The following is a 12112-nucleotide window of genomic DNA, read 5'->3' as shown; positions in this document are numbered from 1 at the left end:
CCTTGGGGGTCACAGCCAGCACTGTAATGACACTGGCACCGTGGCATGGCCGTGGCTCAAGGAAGGGCAGCTGCTCACCACAATTGTTGGGTTCCCTTTTTTGGGTCTGTATCCAGGACTGGCTGAAGAAATAGGAATCTGTAACTCTCCTCTTGACCTTGAGCAGCCTCTAGGTAGCTACAGCAGCGATCCGCAGCAGGCAAATCCCACTCCTCTCCCAGCACACACACAGCCCGTGCAAGCCAGCCCTCCTGTGCCGTGGTGTGGCACTGCCAGGCAGGCACAGCCCCAGCAGCTGTGATCCCCCAGCCTCTGGGGGCATAGCAAAGCAGGATAGGGGCTTCCTCCTGTTCCTGTGGCACCCAGAGCCCGGCCTCAGTCCCCAGACATGCTGTTATGTCTCTCCTGTCACCGGGCAGGAGCCTCATGCTGCTCTGCAGCCAAACTGAGCCAGAGACCACCCAGCCCCTCCTTGCCTCCAGAGTTCCCTCCTGTGCCAAGGCAGGGACAAGACGCCATCACAGCTGCAAGGAGCTCATGGCTGTGAAGGGGGGAACATGAAACCCCAGGAAAAGTCCTGAGGAGCCACACACACCTCAGGGTCTCCAGGCTCAGGCACAACAGGTCCCAGCGCACAGGATTTGGGGTTGCTGTAGCTCCTGCAAGCACATTTTGTTCTGCTCTTCTATGCAAATCCTGTCCCTGCTGCCAGTCTGGGGGTGCCCCAGCTGTGGCTGGTGAGGAGGATGCGCTGCTGTTCCGGGAGCTGTGCCACAGTGGGGCTGGGGAATCCCGTTTGCAGCGAGCATGGCAGCGTGCCAGGGAAGCTGAGGGCGCTGGGGGGGCGAGAGAGCTCCCTGCAGGGTGAAGAGGGGAGGAAAAGACAAAATAGAGAAAAAGCAGTGACAGAGGAAACAGGTTTATCGTCCCTCTGCAGAGCGCTGGGGCACAGCCACAAGGGGTTTTCTGTGGCAGGGTCCAAAATTGCACTGGGCTGCTGCATGCAGCCATGAATGAGCTCTGAGAAAGCCTCGTGGCTTGCTCCAACAGCCCCGCTGGGGTGGGCAGGGCAGCAGGGACTCCCCAACTTCTGCTTTGTCCCCTGCGGTGGGTTTGTGAGCTCAGACGTGAATGCTGCAGCTGGGAGCAGCCGTGTGAGCTGTGCAGGGCTCAGAGCTGTGGGCAAACCCCGGGGCAGCCCTGCAGGGCACCCAAACACTGCACAAGGCGGGGGAGAAGGGGACAGGCTGGGAGGGGAGGTGGCACGGCTGCTCCAGAGAAAGCAGAGCCAGGAATACATCTGGGCAGAGGCTCCAGAGAAAGCAGAGCCAGGAATACATCTGGGCAGAGGGGGCAGAGACTGTGCAGGAAGTGCAGGAGGGTATCTGCAGGGAAAAAGTCAAACCCCACCTCTCCCCAGTGCAGGACGCTCAGCGACCCTCAAAGAGCTCAGATTGGGGTGACCAAGAGGGACAGAGTGGAGAGGGGGTCAGGGCTAGGCAGGTGCCCCAAATCCTGCCCCGGGGCTTGCTGAGTGCTCAGGACCAGCCCAGTTGCATCACTGGACAGGGAGATGGCACAGCTCAGGGGTGCTCTGGGGCAGGATGTGGCACTGATTCAGGCCACTGGAGAAGGGCTGGTCCCACAGTCAGCTGTCCCTGGTCAGCTGCCAACCCAGCACCCCGCCCCCGGAAAAGCCTCGATTTTTGGGTGGCAGAAAATCGACATCCTCCTTTCCAAAAGGGCACATTGAGGCAACACAGCACAGTGTGAGGGGCAGAGGGGATCTCCTGAGTCCTCAGCCTGGTTCTGTGGGACATCCCTCCCTGGTGGGATTCAGAGCCCTCCAGAGCTGTGGCAGGTCACGCTGCCCACACAGGGAGGGAGAACAAGGACCATGGTGTTCAAAGGCTGAACTTCAAGCCCTGCTGCCCTGGCCACTGCTGTCCAAGCACTTTTCTGCTGTTGAGTGCTCTGGGCAGGTGCTGCAGGCACAAGTCTCCACACCACTGGGACATTCACCCACGGCAAAACAGCTCCCAGAAATCATGGGATCTCAGGGGAAAAAATGCTGGAACTGGATCTTTCTCAAAACCTACTCAAAAATGGGGTTTACAAGTGCAAGGAGCTGCTTCAAAGCAGAAGAAGCCGGTGCCCAGGTCAACAGAGAAACCAAAACCCTCCTGCTCCCAGAGTGGTGCCAGTGCAGAGAGCAGCCACAGCCTGTGCCGGGTGAGACCTGGTTTATACCTGACACGGTGGCTGGAGCACCCAGCCAGCTTTTGCCATCCTGCTGCACTCGTGCCCCACCCATGGTAGGTTTGGCAGCATCTGGGAACCAGCTCTGCCTGTCTGCTCTTGCTGTGTCACTCAGGGAGGAAACCCCCATCACCCAAACCCGGCATGCCCAGTGGTGTAAACCCCCGAGTGGGCAGTGGGGTACACAGACAGAGCCATGTCCCTGGTACACAGCCCCTGCTCCCTGCAGCAGGCACTGTCCCCAACAGCATAAAGACACCCAGGAGTGCCCCGACCTGAGCTGAGGGGTGTCAGCAGCCAAAACTGGCAGCTTTTGACCTCCGTGCTCACACGATGAGCAGAGCAGCTCCCAGGGCATTCTGCACGAGCATCTTTTCTTTTGCACTCTGCCTGTACCCCGTGCCAATATTTCCCCAGTGGCAATGGGCACACTGTGGGAGAAGGGAGAGCTCAGCTCAGCTCTGTTCTCTAAACCCACCCGAGCAGGGGCTCAGCCGCCAGGAGGTTGCTCTGCTCCCAGGTCGGTCCCACTTCCCCTCTGCTACGCGTGTGCCCCACACGGGACAAAACCCCTCGTGTCTGCTAGGCTGGGAGAGGCAGGTGCAGCAACTGGGGGATTGCCCAGCGGACAAAGGCTGTTCAGAGCCCCTCGAAGCACAGGGGGACCTCAGAAGCAGGAATGGAGATGGAAAAGGCGCTGCCTAGGAGGTGACAGGCAAACGCCCTGCGGGAAGCGCCTCCCTCCGTCCCAGCCGCAGCGGCCCGGCTGCACGGTGGGATGAGGCCGGGCAGCACCGCCTGCTCCGTGGGCCCTCGCGGGCACATCCCCGGCTTCACGGGGATGGCCAGGGCATGGCAAGGAGCTGGGGGTGCCTGAGGAGGAGCTCCCTTTGTGTCCGCAGCCCCGCACCGCGCCCCAGTTCCGCGCAGGCACTGCCATCTGCAGGCAGAGCCCCGGGCCGGCTCCGGCTCTGCCAGCACCGCGACCCCCGAGCCCCCGGCAGGGACCGGCCACTGTCCCCAGCAGAGACCGGCCACTGCCCGCAGCAGGGACCGGCCCCTGTCCCCGGCAGGGACCGGCCACTGCACACACCCGGCAGGGAGCGGCCACCGTCCCCAGCAGGGAGCGGCCACTGCCCGCAGCAGGGACCGGCCCCTGTCCCCGGCAGGGACCGGCCACTGTCCCCAGCAGAGACCGGCCACTGCACACACCCGGCAGGGAGCGGCCACCGTCTCCAGCAGGGACCGGCCACCGCACACCCCTGCTGCAGCGGGACCCTCCCAGCCGAGAGCAGCCGTCATGAAACGCACGGAGAAAAGAGCAGCGGCTTCTCCTCCCCTCTGCCCGAGCAGCCGGACAGGAGCTGAGCTCACACCTGGCTGCGCAGGAGGCGCAGAGAGCCCAGCTAAGCAAAACCCTGTCCACACGTCCCTGGCACGGAGCATCAGCAGCATCCCTCCCCTGTTCGAGGGACGAAAGGGGGCTCCGCGTTTTAAAAGCAGGCAGGAAATTGCTCGTAAGGTGTTCCCTGGAGGCCCAGGCTGCCTGTGGGAGAGGAGGATTCCTGCCATCTCTCCAGGCAAGCGGCACTTGCAGTTCCGTGCCCTGCTCAGACTGGCACAGCCCACGGGGGACACACACCCCACTCACTCCCGATTTGTGCTGCTTCTCGTGCTGCCCCTACGAACAGCGTGGCCACAAAACTGTCCCCATAAAATTCTGCCTGTGCCGAGGAGGTTTCCTGGCAACAGGCAGAGATGCGCCAGCAGGGAGAGACTCCTGCTATAACCAAAGTACAGCTTCTCTGGCAGAAAATGGTCAAGATCACATCTTTCAACTAGTTCTGCCTCTAAAAGGGAGCCCTTATATCCCAGTGGTTCCATCTATGGGGTCTTCATCCTCCTGTGTCCCTGGAAGGAAGGAAAGCATCCCCCAGGGTCACAGGAACGAGACACAGGACACTCCACGCCGCAGAGGGGATTTTTCAGAAGCATTTATTTCCCTGCTGACACTGGGGCTGCAGAGGGCAGCTGCCCCCTGAGCTGCCCCGTGCTGCAGAAACATCACCCCCTCAATCACAGCAATCCACGGACGGTCGGTGTCTGAGCGGTGAGACCTTCCAGCACCTCCGTTACACAGACCTACATCACTGGGACATTCACCTTATAGGGACACCACTTAAAAGGACTTAAAATCATTATAATAATTATAATAAAGCAACCTACAAAGTAACACTTAGAGGCATCATGCAGAAACTGGATTACTTTAGACTATGTGGCAGCTCAGAGTTGCTTGGTTCATCGGTGGACGAGTGCTTGACTGCATTCTGCCAGTCCAACAAGGTGCCAGGTTGGGCAGCATTCCCAGACAGGACAACAGCTGTGCTTCCCATCCTGTGGCAGGAAACACTTCCAGGTCACAGTTTATACATCCAGAACTACACAAGGTTATGTGCTTGTAAAAGGTGCTGGGAAGTCCTGACACTTCCTTCTGTGACACCACCTGCTTCCTCTACCAAGTGGCAGACATTTGAGTGCAGCAGAGTGCCTGAGCTGTGGGCTTTCTTTTTTCTCTCTCTCCTTTTTTTTTTTTAAATAAAACCAAAATCTGCTAAAATGTTTTTCTCAGCACAGGTGGACCAAAAAAATTATAAAAAAAAAATCACATTACACTGGTGATATAGAGATTGGCCCATAAGAAAGAAGAAGCTCTATACTATTGCCCCATAATGAGTTTTTCTTCACCTACAGTTTCAACTTCCCAAGTGAGGTAGGGAGAAGGTGACCACGGGTAAAAGAGGTGGTGTTTCTAAAGGATTTCACTGTTTTGAAGTTATCTTAATCCTTCATGTAGTGTTCTTTACAGAAACACTGCCTTTTCTTCACAACAACATTCAGAGTTTTGGTTTTTTTGGTTGTTTTGGGTGAGGAAAAGAGGGAGAAAGAAAACAAGGATCCCAGAGATGAAATGCTGGCAGTTTTGACACATTTTGGAAGGAAAGCACAGTTATAAAAAGGAAGGAAATAATGTAGTGAATCTGCAGCTAGAAGGGAAAAATAGAGTGCTGACATAGTTTGCACTGTGCCCGTTCCAACAGCATTGAATTACACACCCTGTTCATGTGGAAACATACTGTCACACACAGCTGTCAGGAGAGGGAGAGTGGACACTTAGAAACCTGGAGTTTAATTCTGCAGAACCAGTTAGTACAGAAGCCTTCCACTGCCCCTCCTAGTACTGGACAGAATATGTTTTAAGGCATAGTTTAACATCCATTTCTTCCTAAAGCAATTTAAACTGTAACAAGCTAGGATGTCAGACACAAAACACTCAACAGATATTCTGACAGAGGTGAAAGCTGGTTTATGTACAGTGAAATACTTGCCTGCAAATGGGGGAGTCTTGAAAAAGAAAGAAAGAAAAAGAACTGCAGACCCAGATTCTAAAAAAGCAAACATTACCAACACAAGGAATGTTCATTAGAGTCCAGTTCCCACTAGAGCTACTCAACAGGAGGATGTACAATATGATTATGCTAAACAGCACTGATTGACTGATCCCAGAGTGCCCCGGGAGGGGGAAGAACCTTGGGAGGCCAAACTCTGCAGTATCCCAGTGCAAACTGCCTCAGAGGAAAAGCCTGCAGTCAACAAGCCTTCACACCTATTGTTAGGCTCCACTAAGAGATGCAGTAGCCAGGTGTCACCTAACAACTCCAGGACACTCCTGCGAAGGTGATGGTCCTGTGTGGATTCTAATGCACATCCCCCATGAGCAGTGTCCTGCACACATTCACCTGCCAGGCCACTGGCTTTCCCTCTTCCATGGCTGGGCCAGCTCACAGCCACCAGAACCTCACATAGACAATCAGCATGATGAAGAACACGGCTACGGCCGCCAGCTTGGCGTACGTGGAGCGCATGTTCAGGTACTTGGCGTCCTGGCGGTACTTCTTGGACAAACTGGACAAGTTGTTGGCCTTGGAATCAAGAGCTGTTCAAGGGAAAGGGGAGAGGAGTTAGGATTAACTGAACATTCCCCAAATGTTACATTAAGTGTACAAGTTTCTCTGGAGCAGCTGGAAGCACAGCAGTTTCACGTGGCAGTGTGCCCTGTGCCCCCTGTCCCCAGGGCTTGTCCTGCTGGAATGAGAGCCACCCGAGCTGGAGAGGGGCTGGTGTCCCCTACAGCAGCACCAGCACCTGCCAGCTGTTTCAGAACACAGCTGATCCAGCTGAAAAACCCATTGGGTTCACTGCTTTCCTCAGCAGGGTCAAGCCTTTCCCTCAGGACGCTCTGCCCACCCAGCTGCCCCAGGAGACAGCACTGTGTGCCAAACACTGGCCACTCCCAGTACCTGACAGGGCCTCTCCTCGCTGTAGGACCTCCTCAATGTTGGCCACCATAATCCTCTGCACATCCTGCAGCTCTGTGTTGATGGAGCCCAGGTTCCTCCTCGCCCGGCTATCAATGTAGAGCTTCTTGGTTTTCTGGATGTAGGTGTCTGGAAGGAGACAGGGCTGTCAGGGGGAGTCTCACCTAGCACAGAGCTGCCTGGCTGCAGGAGTGGGAGCACTGCTGAGACAGCCAGAAGACTACATGCAAATATTCACTGGAGTGAGGCCAAAGACTAAAAGCAGGAAATCTGAATTAATGGGCATGCAGCACTTCCATACCACTTCTCTATTCTCCTGCTCAGAACACCCATGTCTCTAGTGCCAAGGAGAATTTGAGCTGTCAATTCCACAGGACAAGCTGCAGAGAATCCCATGGCCGCTGCTCCCTCCCAGCAAGAAGTTTCCTGACTAGCCACAGGGAGAGGGACCTCACCAAATTCAATGAAGGAATAGGGCCTGGAGACTGTTGGAACCTTCTTGCCATGCTGCTCATCAAACTCTGAGTGCAAGTCTTCCAGATATGCAAAGGCCAGTTTCTTGGGGAATCCAGCTTCACACAGGACCAGGTAACACACTCCTTTCTCGATGATGTAGCTACAAGAATGGCAGACAGAGCATTAATCAATCAATTTTGAACCTATCCTGTCAAACACCACCCTGCACGCCTCTATTCCTACGAGGCAATGACAACTGGCTACAAGAACTTCTGGTTTTCTATGTCTGGATCAAGTGTAAACCTTTCTGCAAAGCAATGGCTTATATTTTCTTCAGCCAAAATAAATTTTCTTGTAGCCTCAGACCCTACACCCATGCCAACAGTCTTGGGCTTTGACTTCAGCTGAACAAAAGCTGCCCTGTGAATGCCATTAGCTTAACAAAATACCAGCAACAAAAGAGTTGTAATTTTGGAGTATAAAAAAGAGAACACCCTGCAGTCAGGAGGAGGGGAGCACAGGAAAGTTTGCCAGCAGAATAGAGGGGAAGGTGGCCAACACGTCTCTAAGTGGCAGCACAGCCAATTACCCGAGGCCCAGCAATGGGAAGCTGAGGCACTGAGAGGAGGAGGCACACACATGAGTTTGGTCTCAGCGTGCTGGGAAGGCACCCAGTCCCTGCCAGCTGTCCCTCTCCATTTCAGAGAGCTGGCTATCCCCTTCCTCACCACCACCAGCCTGCTAGAGGGGTGCTGCTGTGCACATGCATCACCACAGGGGCAGCTGGGGAGGGGCATTGCTGCTAGGTGGGTTCTGGTGACCTTACAGGCTCACCATGGGTGGGTGTGACCATGCCAGCAGTTCTCTGGCTGCAAGGTGAGGAGCTCCAAAGCACACAGTGATGCTCCTGCTGCTATGTAAAGCTGCTTGTTTTGCCCCCCCAGCTGAGGGCACACGGGTCCTCTTCTCACCCACCACCAACCCTGAGATTATTTAGGCTTCACTTTGTCACTCTGCTGCTCCACATTCCCATCTGAATTTTCCTCCTCACTTAGCCAATATAAAAATAAAGGCTACAATACTCCCACCAAAAGCAAGGGGGTGGAGACAGTAAACAGTCCTGTAAACACTTTTGAATGCTTATCTATATTCTTCAGGGTGGAGTGTGAATGCTACTTTTAGGTTACCTTCCTTTGACTTTCTGCATAATGCCATTAAGCATTAGTCTGGTTAGCATAAAGATTAGCAGTGTATTAAAGAAGTGATCCAGTCCTGAGGGCACTGTAGTAAAATAAGCAGCTTAAAATTTTGTTAATAGACACATCAAGCTTACAAAACAACTTCACCCCATTCCCCACTGTTTTTCCAGATACCCCAGCAGGGCCGTGTCCTTTAAATTAGCCATCCTCACCTTGTTCCTGGGCTCAGGAGTATCCATTCCTCTTGCCTCTATATGGCCCGTGTGTGAACCCTGGCAGCCTTCAAACAACAACAGATTCACCCCAACCAGAAGAAGAAACTCCAGCTGCCATCATCCATTCCACAGCATTTCCCCGTGTGCCCGTGGCCTTTGGTCCTTTTTATGTTCCTCAGCTTGGACTGCATCACTTCCCTTACCCCTGGAGACCTGCTTGCCACATTGGGGTTGCTAAAGATCATCACCCAGAGCTTGATTTAGCCACTGCCATGACGAGCAAGACTTGAGCAAATCTATTGAAATGAGGAGAACCAGTGTCAGAAGGGAATTCTGACAGCACTGCTGGAGCAGCACTCTCCAGGTGAGAGCACTCTGAGGAACAGGTCCCTGTTCCTGCTCTGTTTATCTCTGCCTGGCCCAGCTGGTCCTGCCTGGAGCTCCTCAGCTGCATTTCCCACTTGCCTCTCCCTGGTGTGATATTCAGGGTGTTGGGTTTAAAGTTGGTCTGTCAGCACCACGGGGAGCGAGCTCATCTCACTCTGCCCCAGATTCAGACAATTTTGTCAACTTCAGACCAGAGTTCCTGCCCAGCTGGGCCTCTCAGTTTCATACTTTGTGTGCACCTCCAAGCTTCAGCACAGCACCTCCCTGCATGTCCTCACAGAAGGGGCAGATGTGGCCACTTGCCACTGTTAACTCTGCTCAGAGTGCAGCCAGCAGGTCTCCTGTAATCACACTGGGCATTTTGAGAGAGAAAAGCTTTATCCTGGTAACAGTGGCAAAGGCCAAGGGTTGCTTTTAAATGACAGGTAGGAATCACTTCAGCCATTCATCAGCCAAAGGTCACCTGCTCACTGACAGCACAGCAGAGCTGTTGGTGTTCCTGTACCTGCACAGCCCCAGTGCTGCTGCTGCAAGGCTGACACAGCTCCTGCAGCTGAAACCTTGGCACAGCATTTGGCAGAAATCACCCCAAGGGCTCACAATTTAAATTTCAAGTTTCAGGAAGGCTCAGCTCTGCTTTGAACTGATGAAGCTGAAGATGTTCAACAGCACCTCAGCAAAACAGCTTCACCCCACTCCCCAGCAATACCCTGGGCTGTGCTGCTGACTGCTCTGTCCTGCTTTGTGCTGCCCTCAGCACTCAGAGCTCTGGTCTGGCACAGGACTGGTGAGCAGCGTGGCCATGGGTCAGCGTTATTTCAGACTAAATCTCAAATTCCCCTGTCACCTCCCCTCCCTGCAGCGGAAAGTTTCTGACCTGAAATTGTTCTTTCCACACAGGTCCTGCTGTAATGTCCCACCTCAAAGGAGGCAGAAGCAAGTGCTCTGCAGCAGCAGCTGTCAGTGGCCAGCAAAACCCATCCAGGGACTAACTCAGCCCAGGAGAAGGAACACTCCTGTCCCAGCCAGGTAACCTGGCTGCTCCTTTGGGACAGCTGGCAAAACAGGCCTGCACAAGCCCTCCCTCCTCATCACAACTGCTGTCAGTACAGCCACACTAAGAGGCTTTGATTTCCTGGGCAAGTGTTGCCACCTTCCCCGACATCTCCCTGCTTGCATCATGGAGGTAACTCAAGAAGGGATTTACTGGGATCTACACAGGCTTTTTCCCAAGGCTTCACTGCCAGGCAGAGCTACACCCATGCTGTGCCAAGTAGACACTCAGAAACAGGGCAGTTTTTAAATTCTGTGAGGATTTAATTTTAGAAAAAAGCAAGAGGAAGAGCAGCAGTTAGCACTTAACTCCAGCAACAACACCCAAATCCAGCAGGAGATAAGGGTGGCCAGGCCAATCAGGGCCATCCTCTGACACTGTAACTCCCTATCAAAAGCAACCAGAAGGAAAAGATTTTTTTTATAAATCTTGTCGCAGTTAGCAGACAAACGACAACCACAAGAACAGCATCCCCCAAAACCTCACAGCTTTTGTCAGAGATTGCCCATCCAAAAAACTCCAGGTTTCATCTCTTCACGCCTCTGAACCTCTGAAGAAAGGGTCAGGGTGGGAGATTTTGCTCCTGTTGCTGGAGCAGAGGCCCAAAGCCAATCTTGCCCTGCATTCAAAGGCCACCTCCCCCCCTGCCAGCCACAGACACACGCCCAGCCACTGGAGTCACCTGACACAGAGGGATCCTGCTGAGGGTGGCACCGTGGGGATCCTGGCACACTCCTGCCACTGCTGCACAGCTCTGCCTGGAGAGCTCACCTGGCCCCTGAGCCCTCCAACAGCCATTCCTGTCATGGCACAATGCTGATTCCCAGCAGGATCCTGACTAAGTGCTCAGGCATTACTCTGCCAGGCAATGACATGGCACAGAAAGAACCATTTCCCTCCTCACACACAAGCTTTCCAACTCTGTTCACTCACCTCCCCTGCTATTAAGGAGTAAGGATATCTGACCTCTGCAAGATTTCCTTATTTCATAACCACGCTCTCTTGCACGAACAGTACTGGAGAATGCCAAAAGTGCTTTTAAGTCAGGAGCTCCCAAAGAGTTAAGGAAATTAATTAAACACACCCAACAAATCTAGCAATAATAAGACTGAATTTACTGGATGAGAGAAAGAATTCTGTCAGGTATCAAGACAACAATAATAGAAATATTCAGAGATGCTCGATGTGCTTGTAATTCATGAAAGCTGAGCCCTCACAGGGCACAGAGAGGACAGTCTTGGGCAGCAGGAGCTCACAGTACAAGGCTGTACAAGGACAGATCTCTTTAAAGACGAGACACAGGCCGCCCAGAAGATGCAGTGAGGGCACAACAGAGAGAAAGGCAGGGAGGGAACAGAACCTGCACTGTCTGCAGCACAGGCAGAACCACGAACCTGGATGAAAACCAAGCGCCAGACACCTGTGCCAAGCAGTGCCAGCTCACACACTCTCCCTTGGCAGCAGGGCTGACAGGCAGCCCCGTTTCCAACAAACCCCAGCCCAGCTCAAGGAGCCCCGGCCGGTTCCCGGGGAGCCGCGATCCCGCAGCGCTGCCGGTACTCACTGGAAAGCCATGGCTCCCGCCTCCAGCGTGCACCGCGTCGGGGACTGCTCGTTCAGCTTGCGGAAGAGCTGCTTGGCCTGGCTCTGGTACTGCTGCAGGTCGCGGCCTGACTGAGGAGGCAGGGAGGGAGGAGAGCGGCTGACCGGACACACCGGGGGGCTCCAGGGCCGCCAGCACCGGCCCCACGGCACCGGCGGGCTCTGCCCGTCCCACCCGCCACCACCGGGAGGCAAGCGCCGGTGCCAGAGCCGCCCTGCTGTGAGAAGGGACTGCGCGGCTCCCGGTGGTTCGCCCCCCGCCCGCTCCTCACGGACACACCGGCCCCTCCCCGCCCGCGCCTCGCCGGCCCCACCTGCTCGTCCTCTTGCATGGAGGCGGCGAGGGGGAGCCCGTCCGCCACGCGGGCGATCATCGTGAGCAGCACCATGGTCGCGCCCGCCGCCCGCCCTGCCACGGAGCCACCCGGAAACTGCCACCACCGCTTCCGGTGCGCGGCCGCCGCACCGGCGGCACTTCCGCCCGCCCGTGGGAAGGGCGGCCGCCCCGAGCGCGCATGCGCCAATGCGAGACCACGCCCCTATCATAGCCACGCCCCCGCGGGC

The 12112-nt window shown here is 55.1% G+C and overlaps 1 protein-coding gene across 1 annotated transcript; it reads right to left on the bottom strand.

Annotated features, from left to right (window-relative positions):
• Positions 1-4238: 4238 nt before the first annotated feature.
• SEC22B (SEC22 homolog B, vesicle trafficking protein) lies at positions 4239-12051 on the bottom strand. The gene is made up of 5 exons (XM_071435718.1): positions 11863-12051; positions 11511-11620; positions 7091-7251; positions 6618-6764; positions 4239-6253 (listed from the first exon to the last, which is right to left on the bottom strand). Exons 1-5 carry the CDS (start codon positions 11935-11937, stop codon positions 6099-6101), a joined length of 648 nt encoding a protein of 215 aa, XP_071291819.1. The 5' UTR covers positions 11938-12051; the 3' UTR covers positions 4239-6098.
• Between the last annotated feature and the right edge of the window lie 61 nt (positions 12052-12112).

The sequence above is a fragment of the Agelaius tricolor genome, unplaced genomic scaffold, assembly GCF_023055355.1.
Source record: "Agelaius tricolor isolate 1412-34295 unplaced genomic scaffold, bAgeTri1.0.p SCAF_11, whole genome shotgun sequence".
Classification (NCBI taxonomy): domain Eukaryota; kingdom Metazoa; phylum Chordata; class Aves; order Passeriformes; family Icteridae; genus Agelaius; species Agelaius tricolor.
Note: the sequence above shows the minus strand (reverse complement) of the source record. Positions and strands in the feature narration are given on the sequence as shown.